Source organism: Diadema setosum, chromosome 14, assembly GCF_964275005.1.
Source record: "Diadema setosum chromosome 14, eeDiaSeto1, whole genome shotgun sequence".
Taxonomy (NCBI): Eukaryota; Metazoa; Echinodermata; class Echinoidea; order Diadematoida; family Diadematidae; genus Diadema; species Diadema setosum.
Window position 1 is genome coordinate 28,769,204 of NC_092698.1, and position 20,998 is coordinate 28,790,201.

Sequence of the window (20,998 nt, forward strand, 5' to 3'; positions counted from 1 at the left end):
CGACTGGAACAGATTGCCTCCTTTTTAATATAGTGTTGTTGAAGCAAGTTCCTCAATTAATAATTTCAAAAAATTGTTGGAAAGACATTGGAGCGAGGGAGAAATTCAAAACCTCTGCTCCTCAACGCACATAAAGCAACGAAGTTAAAGTTAATTCTATCATGTTGAGACCGGAATACTCCAGGACCAGTCCCTCTACTTCCGTATCAGACCAAGGAGATACCGTACCTCCTTGATCAGACTGATGTTATGTGTGATGTGATGTGATGTGGGTGAGGTTCGATAAGTAATGCGCCATGGGCCTAGTCTGCTGAGTGGGCGAGATTACGACGGTTCCCTTTTACACACGTGCACTGCACTATACACCGCATTCGCCAGCGCTGCGCTGCATCACAGTATCAGCGCCGCTTGTATGTTAGTGTACACTGTAGCACTCGACAATATCCTGTCCAAAAACCTCTTTGGTTTTGTATCACTGCAACTGTGTTTGGATGGTGGTGAATTAGTCTTTGCAAGCATGGATCCTGCAATTACCAAGAATTTCGAAGAATTTAATCAGCATCTTGCACAGGAGCAAGACACTCGAGAGGTAGGCCCTAAATAATTTTATAAGAAATGGGAATCTAGAGTCTAGTAGAAACTACCGGTAGGTCCTATTGACATTCTAGGACAAGTCAACATTTAATCATAGGCCTAACTGGGAAAAAAAAATGTATCCTTCTGGTAATTGGTTGATGAAAGAACTTCACGTGATTAGAGTATTATAGGTATTTTCAGCTATGTCAGAAATTTGACACTCCATCATGTACTAGAAACATCTATTCGCAAATGATGTCACTTCTGTTTGCAAATGGCAGTGTATACAACCACACGCGTGTGTCTTTACCATCCAGCCACACGAGTGTGGTTGTAGCCATGGCCCTAGTTGCTGGATACAGCCACACTCGTGTGTACTCTACTGTACTATGTACATAATTATCCACAAACGCGTAGCGGGAATGTGTGTGTCCGGCCACATCAACACGCGATCATCTGGTTCTGGATCTGGTGAGATACTGCACAAACTCCACATCAGGGATTATAAACGTGCAGGCGTGGTCGAGTGAGCGGAGTGTTATATTTTGTAATGTGCTTTTGGATAATTTTCCCCAAGTCAAATAAGTGTAACTTCCGTTAGAATGAGTTTAGACTAGGAGCTTCTCTGATATCCGGTGGAAGGAGATTCCATTCAGCACAGGTTCTCGGGAATAAAGAATACTTATAACAATCTTTAGATGTTTTGAACTTTCTGAAGAAAATAGACTGTTGTTGCCTTGTCGTCCTGCTGTTTTCCAGTGGACTTGATTGCAGATGGGACGTATCCAGAGCATTTAAATTGTAGACCGATTTATAGAGTATATATATGCACCACTTCAAAGCAATGACATGAACCTGCCTCCTAGATTAATCCCATTTAATACTATCACACCATCTAGACAAATTTACTTTTTTTTTGTTTTCATTTTTAACTTTATTCTCATTTTCTTGATTTGATAAGTAAATTTAAAGTTACATTTGATTTGATACATCGTGTCGTTATTGAGACTTCGCCTTCGTTCGTTCGGGTACTCGCAAATCGCGCATCCATGATCTACACAAGGCAGCCGGCGCGCGAGTCCGGGTCCCTCCTGGGGCAGGCGGGCGGGCGGCACAACTGCGCTGGCTAGGCTACAGCTGCACTGAGCGATCGCTAGCACACCACCAGCAATTAAGCGATGTCAATCCAAAGTCCCCCAATTTAGCGACAGTTGTAACTTTGCTATTAATTCTGAACCCATTATATCAAGCAAACAAGATGAGAATGGAGCGAAAATGTATTTGTAAAATAACAATATTAAAAGGTATGAAAATGAGGTTACTTTCATCACTTTGTGAGCAAGCTGATTGTGTGGCGTTTACGTGTTTGACATGCACGCACGGCGATCATCTTCTCCGGTACCGTGTGTGTACATTGTATCCCTATGTACATGTACATTACACACGAGTGTGGCTGTATCCAGCGACTCGGGCCATGGCTACAACCACATTCGTGTGGCTGGATGGTAAAGACACACGCGTGTGGTATACAGTACAGTAGGTGCCTCTAGATGTCTAACGCGTTAGAACTATACTATTTGCAAAATGATGTCACAAAGCAATTCTGAAATTGTGCGCAGCTTTGTACTGTCAATCTGTAAAATGCATGTAGAAATCTTACAATTTCTATTAAAACAATTGTGACGTCTCAAAGCAGTTTTGACATATTGCATATGGTACCGGTACTGCTCGTACCGTCTCTCTGTGAAATGTATCAATTTCTAACAAAACAGTTGTGACGTACGTCATATAAAAACAATTCTGACATTACGCATTGCTTCGCACCATGTGTCACGCCGAAATGTAAACTGCGACCAGCATCCCCATACGCATAGCGTAATGGGGCTGCGGACTGTAGCATTCAGGATCATGACAGGGTAGTATCGCGGACAAATACCCAACTTAAAATCGAAAATTTCTTCAATTTGAAGACTTACTAGTGAAGTTGAAGTATTGACAACGGGTTTCGTGCAACGTTTGGTTCTGCCAATAGTCCCTTTCTGTTAGAATTGATGACTTCGTGTGACTCGGTCGAGAGGAACCTGGGAGAGCTACACTGAATTGACGGCCAGCGCATGCGCCACACAGACATCTTATCCAGTCAATGGATTTGAAATTTGTGCACATGTGATGTGTGCGCATGCTGATCGCAGTTAGCCGAAATGTAACATTTACCAAAGTAAATTCTAAAAAGCAGTTCTTACATCATGCGCTGCTGCATACTTCTCATGGTCAATGTAGTATCCCTTCGCAACATCGCAACATCCACCATATGACTTCTTGTTTTGCCATTTCCCCTTCTTTTGTTTGAATTTTGATCCAAAATATAAAACAAATATACTTTGCCTAATTTCGAGTTTCTTCTTCAAACTATAGGCCTCAGTGCCTCCCAAAAGAGCTGTTCCCTTTGGGGCTGCGCCCATCAGTGAATAGTTCGTTTGGACTCGCCTCTACCCATCAAATTTTTACAAGAAACTCTCTTAGCTTACTTACAATTGTACTTTACTTTACTTTAATCCATTGATGCTAGTAGGTCTGAGCCTGTTCATTGATCGATTGGTGGTCATTTGAATCAATCTTTCAATTATGAGTGGTTCTATGGCAAGGAGTGTGTGTGGAGAGAGAAGGCAAAGTATATTTGTATATTATGGATTAAGTGAATGCAGTATTAATAATAATGTTAGTAGAAGTTAGAACTGTCATCAGTGAAAGTTTGGGGAAAATTGGACACTAACATAGTGCGTTCAAAAGTTTATGAAGTAATGTGATTTTAAAAAAATGATACTAGATCTAGAATCTAGAATATCTAGTAGTACATGTATCTGCGCACACTGCTGGATGAGAAGAATACTACGCTGCAGTAGTGTAGATTATATGCCTCATGGCAATTGTATGTCACATGGGTAGAACGATATGATTTTCAATAAACCCTAGGCTACCCTTGATGGCTTTTGTATACATTGTATAAGCAGAAGCATGTTGTCCCCAAACCTGGCCAAATGTATGGTATAGGCCTATGCATACCCATCTGTGCATATGGTAGGGTAGTGTAGAGTGGTATGCAGCTTGGTGGTATGGCGAAGTTGATATTGAGGGGGGGGGGGGGGGGTAAGGACATTCAAGGAAGTGTTTCCTCAAATTTTTTATTTAGACTGTGACTAGTACTAGTAGACCCATCCATTCCCATCCCAATCTCTCTTTGATTAATTAGACTGTTCGGAAAAGGTGGATTGGCTTGAAATAACTTGACTTCTATTCATGTTCAATTTGTTCTTGAAAACAATATGTTTGTTTTCTCTGCAGGAGATTCGCACAAAGGTTCGTGACCTGGAGCAGACAGCAAGAGAAGTTATGACAGTACTCCAAGCTGTGCACCAAGAAAATGGAATCAAAGAAGGTATGATGTGATCACTGTGTGATAGGGAAAGGCTATGACTTACACTTGCTTAAAGGGATCGTATAGTTTTGGTTAAGACATAACTTCATGTTTCTAATATTTTTGGTGAGATAAATAAACCTTTTTTTTTTTTTTTTTTTTGATGTCTCAGCCATTCCAAAACTGATTTTCATCAAATAAAGTTTGAATTCTTCTTAGAATGGTATGCTTGTGCTATTTCATGAGTGGTTTCTTGGTATCTCACAAAAAGTTAAAAGCCCAATCCTCATCTCCACCAATACCATACCATCCCTTTAATCTCATTTGTCTTTTTGTTCGATATGCAACTCCGCCATTCTTGTCTACATGATTAGTGTACTAAATAGAAAAACAAATATTTTAATGGCAATCAATGTATATTACAATATATTTCATTTTTTGAGATTTTAGCACAATTGCAGTAAATTGTCAAACTTACATAGCAACTGAAGAATAATTCAAATGTGAATATCAACTAGATTTTTTTTTTTTGAGTATTTTGACAGGATATAAGATTAATAATTGTCCAACTGTTATGAACATGGTTCTTGGCACCATTTGTTATGATTGCCAAGTCTGAATATGATAAATGATTGGCAGAAGTATTTATCATTCTTAATTACAGTTTCTCAGCTGTGTAGGAGGAGCAGGGAGTTGTTGGCACTGTCAAACTACAGTATGCACAACTTGCCTCCAAGTTCAGGATAGAGGAGTATTACAGGTAAGCCACATCACCAAAATACTCATCTGCTAGATGTATCTGCTAGATGCCAGAAATGTTTGATGTTTGAAATGATGTTTGTAATATCACCTAATTTGAGAGCCTGAATGCAAAGATAAGGCGCCTAGAACCGCTTTAGCACTGACCAATTACCTTCAAGATGATGCTATTGCTATACCTTGCTATAATATAAAAGCTACCCGGTACCCCCTGTCAACCTCGGTGGCAAATTGATTAAACTCTACGAAGAAGTCTTCAATCAGTGAAACTTAGTCATCTTACCCTTTTGATAGTAACAATTGATATGGCACTGATAATTAAACAGATATGTTTGACATTATCCTACTAGTTTCTTCAACAAACTCTGTTGACCTATTCCATGCTGATAGTTGAAAGGCAAAAGGGTTGTAGTGCAATTGCTCTGAACACATCCTTGGTTCCTTTGGTTCCCAAGTGCTTACCATTATTACAGTATAATGTGTGGATGTTGTTATGCTATGCTCCCACCAGATTCCATGATCACTGGAGATTTGTGACTCAAAGGCTGGCATTCCTTGCCTCCCTGGTCATATACCTCGAGACGGAGAGACTGGCATCCAGAGAAGAAGTAACAGAACTCATGGGTGGTAAGATAATGACTGCCTACTCTTTAGGATTTGGGTTCAACCTTAAAGGACAAGTCCACCTTTATATACATAAGGATTGAGTGAGTGCAACAATATTAGTAGAACACATCAGTGAAAGTTTGGGGAAAATCTGACAATCCGTTCAGAAGTTATGAAGTTTTAAAGCATCTGCGCAATCACTGCTGAATGAGGAGACTAATACAGTGTATGATGTCACATGCGTACAACGGTATAAGGAAAATGAAAAGAGAATTTCACAAAACTTTGTTTTTTTAATAAAGTGCACATTTCTTTGACTCGTTACTGACGTATGTTAAGGGAAATATTATTCCTCTTGCCTTCTGAAAGAGAGAAGTCGAGTGTTCTTTTGTTATGCGAGAAAAGTGAAAATATGTTGAATTTTCTTTATACTTTCTTTATATCGTTGTACTCATGTGACATCACAAGCTATAGTAGTCTTCTCATCCAGCCGTGACTGAGCAGAAACTTCAAAAATTCATAACTTTGAACGGATTGTCAGATTTTCCTCAAACTCTCACTGGTGTGCTCTACTATTATTGCTGCATTCACTCAACCCACATGTCTATGAAGGCGAACTTGTCCTTTAACAGGCAGTAGTTGATTCACCGAGGCCTTGGATACGCTTCTAGAATGTGTTAGACCCTCTTCTCTCACATTGAACTCGGGGAAAATCAGTACAGGTACAACCCTGTATTTCTTTTTTTAAAAATATATATATACCTTACAAGTGATTGTATGAAGATTCTTTATCACTTTGTTGTGGCTGCGCAGCATATACATGTACCACCTTTTCTTATGGTTCTAGACCAATAGATGTGCAATTGAGTAATTGTGTGAGTGTCTCTGGCTGGTTGTCCCAGATGATCAGTCCTCTTTGGAAAGGAAATTCAAAAATGCAATCATTGACTGAAAGCAACTATGAAGTGCACTATTGAGTAGGAAATTGCTATGTGCTGACGTATCACATTTCCATTTGTTATAGAGGCTATCCACATAGTTATATGGGATTGTGTTTGCAGTTCTAATTCTGCACTGACACTTGTCGAGATGAACAGAAGTCAGACTAAGTAATGATGTGTGTAGGACTGCTGACCAAGGTTGTCAGTGACGCTCTTTCCTTGACCAGGTTACAAGATTTGCACTGCTCTCAGTCCAATCACAAATTTCTGGATACCAACACCAGCAGTACCAGTGCTGTCTCTCACCTTGGACCATTAGAAACATGCTCTTGCAGCTACTGACCTGACAGAAACGAGGATCAGATCTGTCTTAACTCGTGTAGGACAGACTGATTTTGCTAAAACACGCATTTTCCATAGACACTTGCCCGAGTGTACGCGGGACTCGTCCTCGACAGGTTAATAGGGAGCTTTAGATTTTAGACGCACGGACATTCAGAGGGAAAAAACATGTTCTGAGCGTGCACAGAAGCGCGCGTCAAGTCGATCTATTTTTAGCTTGCGTCGCCTGAGTTTTTTACCACGCGTACTGGGCTATTTTTACGTCCGCACAGTTTGCAACGTAGAGAGCTACTTCATGCACCTGTCATATGGGGGCGCGATTTTATTCTTTATACGTTGCGTCCCAGCGTAATCTAAAGCTACTTTTCTACACGACGCAGGGGAGAGGAGAACATCAAGCGCACTCCTCGTCTCAAACGTCCGCGCGTCAAAATCTAAAGCTCCCTAATGTGTCTCCGAGTTCAGAATGGGCTCTGATGTTCAGTCTCTGCTCAACAAAGATGGAAAAATTGCACCAGAAATATCCAGGAACAAAGTTTTGTCGGCCTTTCAGAGAGTCAATGAGCCTTTCTGTTTAATCTTAAAAAAAAATTATCAATTTGGCTGTATGATGATAAAGTGTATGTAAGTACATTTTCAAAGTGAAGTATCGTGGGAATTCATGATATGTCTTTCCATGATATATTGCATTTTGTGTTTTTAGTTGCTGTCACAAGGGATGCTGGGTTTCATGTGGACTTAGAAGATTTTCTGCATGGTCTCCTGTCATTAGGGAATGAACTGGTAATGCACACTGTTTCTCTGTTCACACATCAATTGCTTGTTTGTTGTTGGCTTTGAGTTGTAGACAAAGCATAATTTCACCTTCATATATCCTTGATAATATATCAGTGAAGAAGTGGCAAGTATCACATAGAACTGGGAAGTTTCAAGATCTTTTGAAGATATGGAAATAGTGCTTATGGAAATAGTGCATGTGTACTGCATTGTTAAAATGTGGCAAACAGGGAAAGCAGGTACACAGTGAGTGAGATTTGTGAGAAAGTTTTCCTATCCTATTCACATATGTCACACACTTGTGTGACAAAAAATAGATTCCACAATATCCATATCACTTAATCATGTATCGAGCATGGAAAATGAGAGCTAATTTTGATATCTGTATGACTGACTATTTGCATAAACCTAATGGCCTGAATTCACGAAGGCGGTACAAATGAAACCATGGTTTAAACCATGGACAAAAACCATGGAGCGCCAAGTGTCGCACGGAATATTTCGTAACGAAATTGGTGATTTCGTCGACAAAAATGACCGTTTCGTTAATGAAATTATCATTTCGTGGACGAAATGTTCATTTAGTTACAAAATGTTGTCATTTCGTCACAAAATAATTGTTTCATCGACGAAATGACTGATTTCGTAAGGAAATATTCCATGCGACGCTTGGCGCTCTATGGTTTTTGTCCATGGTTTATATTATGGTTTCATTTGTACCACCTTCGTGAATTCGGGCCAATATGTGTAAGTCATTGCCTTATCATTTTCCATACCATTGATTATTAAATATATGTTTCAGCATATCAACAATTTTTATGATTATGGTTGCATGAATAGCTGATCTAGTAGGTATTCACTGCCTTGTGTTTCTTTATGTGTTTGTGCATTTATTCTAATTGAGAGCTACCACCCACTTTTATGACACCAGTCCAGATTGGCAGTGAACAGCGTGACGGCGGGGGACTACAGCCGACCGATTCACATTGCTACTTTCATGGGTGAGCTGAACACTGGCTTCCGGCTACTCAACCTGAAGAATGACTCGTTGCGAAAGCGTTTCGATGGACTCAAGTACGACATCAAGAAAGTGGAGGAGGTGGTCTACGACATCTCCATCAGGGGACTGCGGCCGAGAGAGGCGGAGTCCACTAAGTCGACTGCGGATTCAACAGTGCAGGCAAAGGACTGACAGTGACTGGTGATAGGTGCGGAGTCTGTATGAGCTCCTGTCAGCAAGGACAGCTGTATATTGAGTGAGGCCTTAGAGAAAACGGCACAGGATTGAAAAGGAAGGACATTCTTTTCCATGCTGAGAGCAGAGACATGCTCTTTGTTTTTGTGGACAGAGGATTATGGGTAACTGCGCAGGTATTAGATACATAGGACCTGACAGTGTGTATCTTCAGCTGCCAGAAAGAGATCTAGAACTTCTTTTTGGAACTCAACATACAATTCACACAAGAGAGTATGTAACTTGAGTTCTGAAACAGATAAAAGAAAAAGCATGGTTTCATCTCAATAGACTTGATGTGCATATGAGATCATAGTTCTATTCCTTATGATGTGTATAGCATGCTCTGATATTCAAAATGTTGATCAATACAGATCTCTTTTCATATTGATGGTGAATGTAAAGGCCAAACTGCCGAGTGTATTTTTTCATCATGTGTTTCAGCATCATAAGCTATTGTTTTATAAACGAGAACGGGTACATACTTGTGACAGCAATCTGTAAGCAAATTTCCATAAAGACAGCCCCCCCCCCCCCCCCATCTTCCATATGTGACTACAACATGGAACAACCTATCCTTTATACTTCCTGAAATTGGTGGAGGTGTTTGTGTTTCTGGATTTAGAGCACCTTAGGTTTGTATCATGAGGAAGCAGGACTTGTGAGAAATAATAATTTTGTGTAATACAGTTCGACCTCGATTAATCGACCATGTTGGGACCGGCGGGCATCCAGATAAGCAATTTGGTTGGATAAGAGAGAAATACTGCACTCGGATATCATGCTGGGGGTACACACATGTTATTACCAATCTATTGCTCTCTTGATGCCTAGCAGCTATCCATATTTACAATAACAGTGCTAATAAAGATGTCTCAAATACTGGCGGTAACTATAAATCTGTACAATCTCTGCTTTGAAAGCAAAGTGTTGTTTTATGCCCATTTCTGTGGGTCTATTTCACTCTCTGGTAGGTCTGTAAACACTCGATCTTCATGCTAATCTTTCAGCTACAGCGTTGTAGCGGGATTAAGTGACAGTCCACTGTAATGATTTGAATATTTCCTGTAGTGTATTTGCATGATAGTGGTTGGATGTGTGTTTGTTTTGAATGAGATATGGCACTAAAAATACATGAAAACAAAAACAAAATGTCAGCCGGTAGATGTCCGGATAACAGAGAGATCCGGTTCATCAAGGGATATATAATTGAGGGCGGACTGTGCAGTGGAACCTTATTTTAATGAGATCTGATATAGGGAGATACCTGGTACAGTGTATAATGAGGTAATTTTGCACATCCTGTTCCTTTTATTCTTTTGTCTTCATTCTGACATACAGTCAACCTTGCCTAAGTTGAATCTATTTGGACTGAAGACCTACCTCTGAATTAGAGAAAATTCGACTTAATGAGGGATGAGAATCAATAGAATATAAAGAGAAGAGGACTTGAAAAAAAATTGACTTAGGCAATTATTCGACTTCTGCAAGGTTGACTGTAACAAGGAAATTTGAGTGGTCCCAAGAAGCTTGTTACGATGTTCCCACTGTACTTTTTGTTATACAGCCCACAGGTCATACAGCTCACAAGTCATACAGCCCACGAGTCATACAGCTCTCAAGTCATACAGCCCACGAGTCATTATACTCGTACAGCTCATAAGTTGTACAGCCCACGAGTCATACAGCTCACAAGTCATACCGCCCACAAGTTTGACACTGAGTAAATAAAGCCCACGAGTTCGACATCAAGTAAAATAAGCCCACTTGTATGTGATCATGGAGTGCTTGTTACAGCTCAGGGGCCACAGAAAGTTTTGTAGGGTGGGGGCTGTGCAGGCTGCTAGGGGTCAAGGGTCAATCTTATTCTATTCTACTGTATACACTATAATTTTCGCATACATAAATTTTCGCGAATTGCCACTGTCACACATTTTCGCGAGTGGTTAAATTCGCGATTGGGGGACCAGAGAAAATATGAAGTGGCAAAGAAAGTGTGAATTTTCAACTTACTAGCCAATAAGAATGATACTAGTTACACACTGCATGAAAAAAAAAAAAACTTACCAAACTCTCCGAACTAGTAAGTTAGAATTCAACATTTTTGAAGTGGTTAAGTCCATTGCGCTAGATTTGTGACGAGTGGTCCCCTTGCGATAATGGATTGGCTCTCTACAGTATTTGTAAGTAGACGTGGACGTGCTATATGTACGTAAACAAGCTTAGCCAGTATGGTCTGTTCGGAAAGCCGTGACATGGTATACTAGTACTGAAATCATCAAGGCAAGGGATTCATTTTGGAAGGTAATGTTTTCGCGTGTTGTTAATTTCGCGAATAGCTCACGACTCGCGAAATTCGCGAAAATAAAACCCTCGCGAAATATATAGCGTATACAGTATATTGGAGTCGGCATCCATAAACCTGATATATATTGTGTCCCAAATGTATGTGAAAGTGAGATCAATCCACTGTAGTGGATATGCCTACAGTTTACATGTTGTTTTTTTCCAATAAAACTAAAACAAAAACCCAATACTTCCTTTGATGTTTTTTTCCAATAAAACTAAAACAAAAACCCAATACTTCCTTTGATGTTTTTTTATGTAATTGAGACACTCTTTTTATTGTATTCATGAATAAAATTTGTCTTAATCATGGCTGAAAGCACAAGGAAGGCTTGATGAATGGAATGATATGACCCATGTTGGAGTCGCCTACATCTTATGCATATGTGATGTGCAATTGTTTGTAGTGTTATCAATGTACAGGCAAATCCTGTTGTAACCCAACACAAATACAAGATTTGATGAATGCAAGATTTCCCATGGTACAGATACATGTATTTTGACATGCATGTTTAAAGGTAGGGGATACCTTTTACAGACCTCCCAAAATGCAGCAAAACATTAAATATGAACCTCAGGGGACTTGTTTAGGCCACTGCTGAGAAATTTGGAAGTCAACAGTTATCTACAATTTGAATAATGCACAAAACTCAACTACATTGTACTCAGTAGTTCTGTGTGTCAGCCACACTTAAGCCTTTTTGTTGCAGTCTTCTGTATTTTTTATCTATAAACACAAATCTAAAAGTATAAGAGCTGATGTAATAACATATAGAGTGTGTGGCAAGAATGTATATAGAAATGTTTGTAAGTTTTGATGAACTTTCTTCACAAAATATACATGATGGACACACATGCAGTGCATGGGTCCGCAAAGGTAGCCTAGTAATGTACTGGAATTTATGGTGAGCCCCGAAAAAAAAAAATCAATTCAAAATCTAACGGTCAATAAAGATGTACTAAATGTTACCTTCCACTTTCAATACTTTATGGGAGTTTCTAAAATGATACTCTCTTCAACATACCACTGTATTTGTACAACTCTTCATTTGAGGCATGCAAATGGGATTCCCTACCTTTAAGGGACAACATGATCGGTAAATCAAGCTCATTGGGAGTATTCAATGTGATTTGGTTTGTTCAAAACTATAAGGATTTATCAGTAAAACAGTCGTTTACCTTGCTTTATCACATTGAGATTGACAGGAAAGGTGGGGGTTACCACTTACTTTCCAATGCATGCCACAAGGAATCATAACTAGGCCCACATCTTTTACCAAAACATGTTGCACATACTCATCACATGCACAAGAAGCAGATTGGCAACACTTGCTGCGCGATGTCTGCACTGTATTGGGGGCTCAAGTTTACCCTCTTCAGCCCACAGTACAAAGCACTATCTGCCAACTTTGTAGGCAGTGGTTGTAGGAGATGGTGTGATCGATTCTTTGCCAAGGGTGGTGGCTGCTTCCACTTCCATATATGGATTTCAGGAATTCATAAACGGCTCATTAGAAGGACATGACAGGAACATTTTGTCACCTCCAGGTGAGGCTGAATGTGTAGCAACAGTCTGTCGTGGTACAGCTATGTATTGGCATCCAGTTTATGATATTTTGTCCTAAAGAAAACGTAGTCCCGAGTATCGCGTTAAGACAGAACTTGACAGGTAAATGATCCTTTTGGGCCAAAATGTGTATGTAGAATGAAAGAAGAAGAAAATAAATGCTGCAGATGGAGAAAGAGAAAAAAGATAAAAAATACTTGTATGGAAGTTCCTAAATAGCAATCTCATGCCATGTTAAAGTTGTATTTAGTAGAATATTAAAGCTCAAACAGAATGGGTAGCAGTTTTTTTTTTTTTCAATTTGAACTTGAAATGAGGAAGATTGCTAATTTCAGAGTTTCACATTCTTTATTTTATTTTACTTAAAAAACAGAACAAAAACAAAACATCAATGTTAGTGGCAAAGTATTACACAAATCAAGTGAGGTGATGTTATGCGTGGCCTCTCAAGTCTCCAACTAATGTATATGTATACCAGCTACACACCTGTATGTTCTTCCGCTTATCCATTTTGACATGAAAGAGAAAGAACTGCACCATAGATAGCATTTTTTGTTGTGCTAAATCCTACCTACGACTTTTAGGGGGATGGGTTGTATAGTTGCGAGCTAGTTGTATAGTTGTATAGTTGCTGAGCGAGGGGAGGGAGGTGTCCACCCACCCACGGTAGGGAGCTTTTTCAATTTTTAGCTCTTAATGGTGCAAGCTGGTGCATACTTAAGTGACTATTTTTTACTTATTTTGAAAGACAAAAGGGAAATATGCCTTCAATTGCAACTCTCACTTTTAACTGTGCTCCCAATGCGTGAGAAAAATGGGGGTCATGCGTGAGATCGTGAGACGGACCCTAAATGCTTGAGTCTCACTCACAATGCGTGAGACTTGGTAGCTCTGTGTGATCCATGACAGTTTCACACAACTGGCAAAATATTGAAATGACAGATTTGTCAGAAATGTCTTGAACTGGGTTTGCTATAATTTCCTAAGAGTGCAGGTACACATATTTGGGGAATTTTGAGGAAGTTTATGCATTGAGTAATTTCCAAGGTACGAAGAAAGAGTGTGATGACGGTACAAAATAGATTTTTTTTTTTTTTTTTTTTTTTTTGGGGGGGGAATTGAAACCTGGCCTTTGACCCTTAACCTTTGACCTTTGACCTTCTGGCTGGAAATTTCCCGGAGAATCTCCATTAGGTAATGCATGTATTAAGTTTTGAAACTAATAATGCGAGCATTGCATATACTAGTATATGAGGGAAATAGTAAAATTTTGAGGAGTTGACCTTGACCTTTGACCCCTGACTATTGACCCATGACCCCTAAATTCCCTAGATAATCCCTGCCAGACAGTACATGCATATGTACCAAGTTCCACGAAGATACATTGAACCATTTGCAAGAAAAGTGATATTGCAACATTTTCACCTAACCTTTGACCTTTTGACCTTTGACCTTATGACATGAAACTCTCTCTGGAGAATCTTTACGCGGTAGTACATGTCCACACCAAGTTTCAAGAAAATACCTTTGGGCATTGCATATATGGGGGAAATTGCAACATTTGTAGCATTTGACCTTGACCTTTTGACCTTTGACCTCTTGCCAATGTCACTAAAATCTACTCAACTAATTGTCCCATCATACATCATCCTTGGACCAAGTTTGGTGAAAGCTGCTTCATCCAGTTTTGAGTTATCACGTAAACAGATATATTTTAGGATTTGACCTTGATCTTTGACCTTTGACCTCTGTCCGATTTCACTGAAAAACTAATCACGTAATTGTCCCATCATACATCATCCTCCAACAAAGTTTGGTGAAATTTGCTCCATCCAGTCTTGAGTTATCGCGTAAACGGATACAATTTCATGATTTGACCTTGACCTTTGACCTTTGACCTTTAGCCGATTTCACCCAAAATCTAATTAAATAATTGCCCCATCATACTTCATACTTGGACCAAGTTTGGTAAAATTTCAGTAAATATTACTCAAGTTATCGCGTAAACGAAAGCGGACGTACGGACGTACGGACGGACGTACGGACGTACGTACAGACGTACGGACGTACGGACGGACGGACAACCCGAAAACATAATGCCTCCGGCACCACTTCGTGGCGGAGGCATAAAAACACACAAAAAACACACACACACACACAAAAAAAAAACAAGAACCTATGAAACTTTGTGATCCCAGAACTCTGTTACAATGTATTTCATGTCCGATTGTTACATGAAACTGCTCATTGTTTTTGATTAAATTCTTCCATTTTTTCTAAAAGATCTAATTTCCAACATATCTGCTGAATATATGTAATGGCCAGTTTAAAATATCTGCACCTTGGCTGCCATAGTGGTAGACACATCCTGGCCACTGATGATAACTTAGTATGTACAATATGTAATTCTTGATTTGTGTTACATGTAGTAATTCACCTTTGTGTACATAGTTGATCATATTTATCTAAAAACAGCAACTTCCATGGCACCTGAAAACCAGGTTTAGATTAAATCATACATTCAACCTACTGTCATGTATACAATTGTATGTCAAATCTGAGGAAAGTGAATTGAAATTTAGAAGGAAAATTGACATACATGTACAGTCATTTTTACACATGCGTACATGTCGTGTATTGGTTGATTTGATTTGTTTATGACACACGGATAGAATCTTGACATTTGAACAGTATCACATTTTTTTTTTTTTTTTTTTTTTTTTTACTTTCTACCAGGTTCACTAAAATGAGGTTGACTCCAAGGACACAGAGAGACAATAATTGCACACAAGAGGGTTTTGATGTACACTATGAAAGAGAACATTTATTTAGCGGGATAATGAGACCAATCTTGAAAATTGGTATCAAGAACTTCACACTTCACCAGAGAATTAAAACCAATCCAACTGTAGAACACGTGCTAAAAATGCAGTCACAACTTGAAGCATTAGGAAATGACAAAGACAGAACAGAGAGGGGAAACAAAAGAGTGAGCCACCGAGTACAGTACTGGTAATGTCTGGTACAATTACCTGGACGCATAGGCTGATGTCGTGTGCCTGCACCAATGGCACTCAATACATGTGTCCGATAATACTTGGAAGGCAAAGAGGATTCACGTTTTATTATTCTCATCTTATAAATCATTCTACTTCACATGATATCCACTTCAAATAAGAACTGTAACTTTCCAACACATTTAAACCAATTTGATTCCACTCTTTTTTCATTAAAAAAAAAATTATTTGTACACCTGTAAAGTTACCATCCTAAATTAAAGTACAACACGAAAGAAAAACCACAAATTCAGAATTTATACAGACATACTCCCATATTGAATAGAAAGGTAGGTTTAATCATACATCATTGTTAAAACACCATTTCTCCAGAAGCAATTCAGTGAACAGTGGGACTACTGTAAAACCAAAAAGTTTCATGTCCATGAAACTTTGACAAATTTTGCGAGGAGCCATTATTCTCAAAATTACAGTACAATGCATGCAAAAGGTTTATGTACACAATGCACTGAATGCCAGTGGCAATTCGTAAAAATATCACGCCACAAAAATGGCTGTTGGCTCAATTTGCAAGTTTCATGCCGCGAAAGTTTCTGGTTTTGCAGTACAGTATAAATGTATTATCAGGCGTTTTCACATCAGCCCGATAAAAATCCAAGCTCGAGACATTTTTCGCGATCGCAAATTAGCGCGCTATTTCATTTCCCATTCACATTAGCCCAAACATTATCAAATAGCGCGCTAGTTCGTATTAATTATCCTGCTATTTCGGAAATTTCCCGTGTTGGACTCGAGAAATTTTCTGGATCTATTAGCGCGCTAATTTGTATTCACATTATCAAATAGTGCGCTATTTCGTGATCAGGTTAATTTCCCAAGTCAGAAAATAGTGTGCTATTTCGAAACATCGGGCTGATGTGAAAACGCCTATTATGAACTTCACTGGGGCATATATTGTTTGAAGTCTTGTGGTGCCAAGGTCCTATTGTGCTCATGGAAATGTACCCCCACGAACTCACTTTTTTTTTTCTTCCTTTTTTTTTTTTGTACAAGTATTTGGAGTGTTGATGCATTCCTCAAGATGACTGTGTAATAACTGGGACATCCCATTACAATCTCCATCACTAGAGTACTCAGAGAACAGAATTTGTCACATGGTCATGATACTGTATATACATTGTACATCTTGTACAACTGTGACGTGCTCAGAAATCAAAGGAAGAAACAAGTCTTTCTTAAAGCAAAAAAGAGAATACATTCCTGTTTTCTTGCAATTTCTATAAAATTAATGATGCTTAAAATCAGCAAACACAGATAATACCACCCATGGATATTAGACAACAGCTCCCATTCTAATAGTGAAATAACTTGACACCCAACTAGCACGAGTGAAAGCGCAAAAACAATGTGCTAATGTACAAAAACACTCATCTCTACCTCCACAAATCAAATGAATTTACAACTTGGATTTTAAGCTGAATTTTATTTGTAACTCAAAGCTAATTTGAACTTTTCATAATCACAAACTGGATGCTTCCAAACAAAGAGTTCTAAAAGCATAAAATTGTGGAACATAGCAATATATACAGAATTCTCTTTTCTTGTGTGTGTTTCTTATACAGACTTTTCTTCATGCTTACTTGCATGCATGTAACATTTGTGCAAAAACACTTCTCAATCTTCCTAGAGATGCATGTACATATGTATTTGAACATAGCATACAGTGGCAAGGGAGTTTGACGAAATGGATGTATTGAAAATGGCCATCAAATTTTCCTAGGAATTGTATAAGATGGAACTAGCTGGTACATTGTACTTCAATTATGGCCGAAACAAGCAGTCTCCATTAATGGCGGAAAAAACAAACAAACAACAGTCTGAACTCTTTAAAATAGTATAACTGGAAAAACCTCAAATGATTTGTATCACTTCTAGCATTAGAATATTTCAGGTGCTACAACAAGTACCTTACATACACAGTAACCTTGCACAAGTAGACATCTCAAAATTTGGCAAATTGCACAAGTTGATGCAATCACAAAGTGCTGACTTCTTACTCATGAAATTCTTCTTGTAAGGCTACATTGAAAAGTCAACAACTTGCATATGTTGACATAATTTCTTGGTCCAAACTGAGGAAATTCTGCATAACCTGCCTCGCATAGGTCTATGTCAACAAGTATTTTTGCTTCTACAAATTGTATATCTAATAACGAAAGACATGACAAATATTACACTCGATCATCAGCAGTGTGATTCAATTCTCTGCAGTGTTAACCTACAGCCATGACACACCATGCTGCATTTCCCTCCATACTTCCTACTCTACAATGTAGTTTTGGTAGGCAGTATGAATTTTAATTTCTATGTCTCTCGAATGGACAATGGATCCAATATAATATCGATGCCATCTTGATACAACTGTTGCCTGATGGAGTTGCTGTCTGGTAATCCTTTGTTTGTTCCATGTCCCCTTGATACCATGTTTGATGCCAGTTCAATGCAAAGAAATGGAATTGGAAACGCAGTTGGAAATTCACAATCTGGAACGTGTCCGTAAATGTTCCAAGGTCTTTGCGTTATCGACCCATGTCCCCAACAAACATGGGAAATGCAGCACATTTAAATGAATGTAAATCATTGTTCAAATCAAATTTGATTTCAGTCTAACCTTCCTAGATCGATGTCTTCTCACACATATGGGTTTCACAGCTGATCAAACTTTTGGCCTGTGAATGCATTAATTCATAAATTAGGCTTGTGGCTGAAGTTGCATTTCTGTTCATTCCAAAGATCATATCATCTTACAATGATCCATGCATTCATCAGCCACCATTGAAGATACAATTAACTCTGTGTAAATGCCAGTAAGACGTCTTGGTAAAGTCAACATTCATATAAGTAAACAGATTTTTTTTTTCTGATCCTGTGTATGTTGACTTATGTGAGGCTGATCATACATTTGTTCTTTCTAAACTACACGGCTTTCATGAAAACGGCAAAAAATCTAAACATAACCAAAAACAAATGAAATTAAAAACTAAACATCTAAAACATCACAACTCTGACTGGTATAGCTCTACCCTCCCCTCTAGCCTCCTCTGACCCCTTTGATGTGTCTGATCTTTTGACTTTCAACTCTGACCTTCAACCTTGACCTCTTATACTCCAGGAGTAATTACTTCTAAAAGAAGCTGTCATATGCTTTTTTTCACCTATGAGAAATAAATTCCCACATAACTGATCACAGAATACAAATATACCAATCAGTATGATTCTACCAAATGCCATATGCTCTATGTTCATCTATGAGAAATAAATTCCCACATAATTGATCACTGAAAACAACTGTCAGTATGATTCTACCAAAATTTGATTGAATTTCACTTTCTGTTTCTGACATACAACACATAAATATAACTTGCATGTTGTTTATTCAGTCCAATACTGATATCTATTCTGATCTGATTCATGACTGTTTTACTTTGAGTGAAATGTCGGAAATATTCTGAAGATATTACATGCAATGTACACATTTTTTATCCTCCTCCAATAACATACCCATTTGATATGTCAACCAAAAGTTACTCTGACACAACATACTGCAGCAACAATCAAATGTTCAATCTACATGCCACAGCAATATCAGATTTCAACAATGGCTCCTGACTTTTATTTAGACCTTCAAAAACCCATCAAGTTCACTTTTGTGTTATCCAACATGCACAATGTTTCAGTTCGCTGTGATGAATTGACTTCAAGCTATCATGTTAAACGTAAGTTTATTTGGATGGATGGATAGATGGATAGATGGATGGATGGATGGACAGACGTACAAAACATGATATGGCTTGGACAACATAAGAAGGTACAACACTCCTTTGGTCCGTCAAACGCCTATTTCAAAATGGACAGAACAAACACATCAAGCAGGAATTTCTCCTGAATTTCACATGGACCGTGAGTACAGAGTCTTTTGCGGGAGAACAACGAAGTGTCATCGACTGCGGACTGAGCGGCTCCGCGATCGACGTCTCTTCCCATAAACTCGCTCATCAAAGGACTGCGAGCGAGACCGTGACCTGTACCTGTGCCGGCTACGGCTAGGCCTGGGACTTTGACTGCGACTACGACTGCGACTGCCGTAGCGACGCCGTGGGCTCCGTGATTGCCGTCGGCCACGGTAGGACCTGCTTCTGTCTCTTGATCTGAAAATAAGAAGGCAGAAAGAATTATATCACCATTTTTTTCCCTCCTTTTTTCCGCTTCCAGTTGCACAGAAGAGTTTGCTGCACATCAAATATTTTTTTAACACTAGTTCCTGACTGAGTAAAACATGTATGATGTTATGATGGAAACATTCTGGATGAAGCTCTTAGATCTCTATTCCTGTTGGGGCACTCTGTGTATTATCTTCTCAGTATACTCTACTTGAAAAATGCCCAAAACATAAATGGCATGAGATCTGTTTTTGACACTTGTTCATTCATCCACTACATTGTGCCATTTGACATTATCTGTCCTGTCACTTCAGAAACAGAAAGTAGTTCTCTCCTCCAACCTTTGATCAGTGTGAACACCACTGGGCTTGCACTGTCACTCAGTCTGGACAGCAACATTTTCCCATGCACACAATAACTAACAGAACTACTGCTCCTCTGTCAAACTCATTGGCATAGTTGGTCCTCAGGTGAAATTCAGGTTTACTTCTTAAATGTGTGGAAGAGAGCTCAGGAACAATTTGAGAAAGAAAAAAAGAAAATAAAAGCACAAATAAAAAAAAAAATGCATTAAATTGTAATTCCCTGCTTACCGCCTTTCTCTGCTTCTCGATCGAGAGTAGCGCCCTCTGGACAATGCCTTCCCACGATAGGACCTCGAAGATGACCGACTCCTTCTGAAAAGCAGAAACAAAGAAAGGAATACAGGAAGGAATATCCCCTGACATTGTGAAGGGCCAAGATGCTTATAAAATAATAAAAAAATTAAAAAAAAAATTCTAGAAATAATCTACTGGTAACATTAAGGAAATAAAGTACTATAGGCATTATTGCAACAGCACATAATATTAGAAAAATGAACAACCTTTTTTTTTAAACATGCACTTGATGTTAAACAGAAAATGAATTCAATGATACAAACAAGAATGAGCCAACATGAATATTTGTCTTACGATCGCCTGCGACGCTGATCCAAGCTCACACTCCGAGAACGCCTCCGTGAGCGCGGACTACGAGAATACTGACGCCGCCTGCCTAACGATCTGCTGCGTGACCTGGAACGGCTGGAGGAAGAGTATGAAGAGTAGGACGGAGTCCATGAACGTGAACGAAACCTGTGGGAAAGAAAAACCAGAGAGGAGGAAAACAAAGATTATTAGCTTTTATATGGTTCTCCTGCAAATGGCACGTAGACTTG

At 38.9% G+C, this 20,998-nt stretch overlaps 2 protein-coding genes across 2 annotated transcripts in view; one reads left to right on the forward strand and one right to left on the reverse strand.

The window, feature by feature from the left end:
• The first annotated feature begins 440 nt into the window (after positions 1-440).
• Positions 441-13,008, forward strand: LOC140237581 (translin-like). The gene is given in 7 exon segments (XM_072317516.1): positions 441-589; positions 3,919-4,012; positions 4,656-4,685; positions 4,688-4,751; positions 5,262-5,377; positions 7,343-7,422; positions 8,348-13,008. Coding segments are annotated over 7 exon segments (717 nt in total). The 5' UTR covers positions 441-517; the 3' UTR covers positions 8,609-13,008.
• Positions 13,009-19,387: 6,379 nt separating this feature from the next.
• Positions 19,388-20,998, reverse strand: part of LOC140238266 (uncharacterized) — a 54,424-nt gene continuing 52,813 nt past the window's right edge. The window contains exons 18-20 of the mRNA XM_072318202.1: positions 20,754-20,915; positions 20,394-20,477; positions 19,388-19,788 (exon numbers count right to left, since the gene is read on the reverse strand). Coding sequence (XP_072174303.1) covers positions 19,578-19,788; positions 20,394-20,477; positions 20,754-20,915 — 457 coding nt within the window. The 3' untranslated portion in view covers positions 19,388-19,577. The remainder of the gene's footprint in view (positions 19,789-20,393; positions 20,478-20,753; positions 20,916-20,998) is intronic.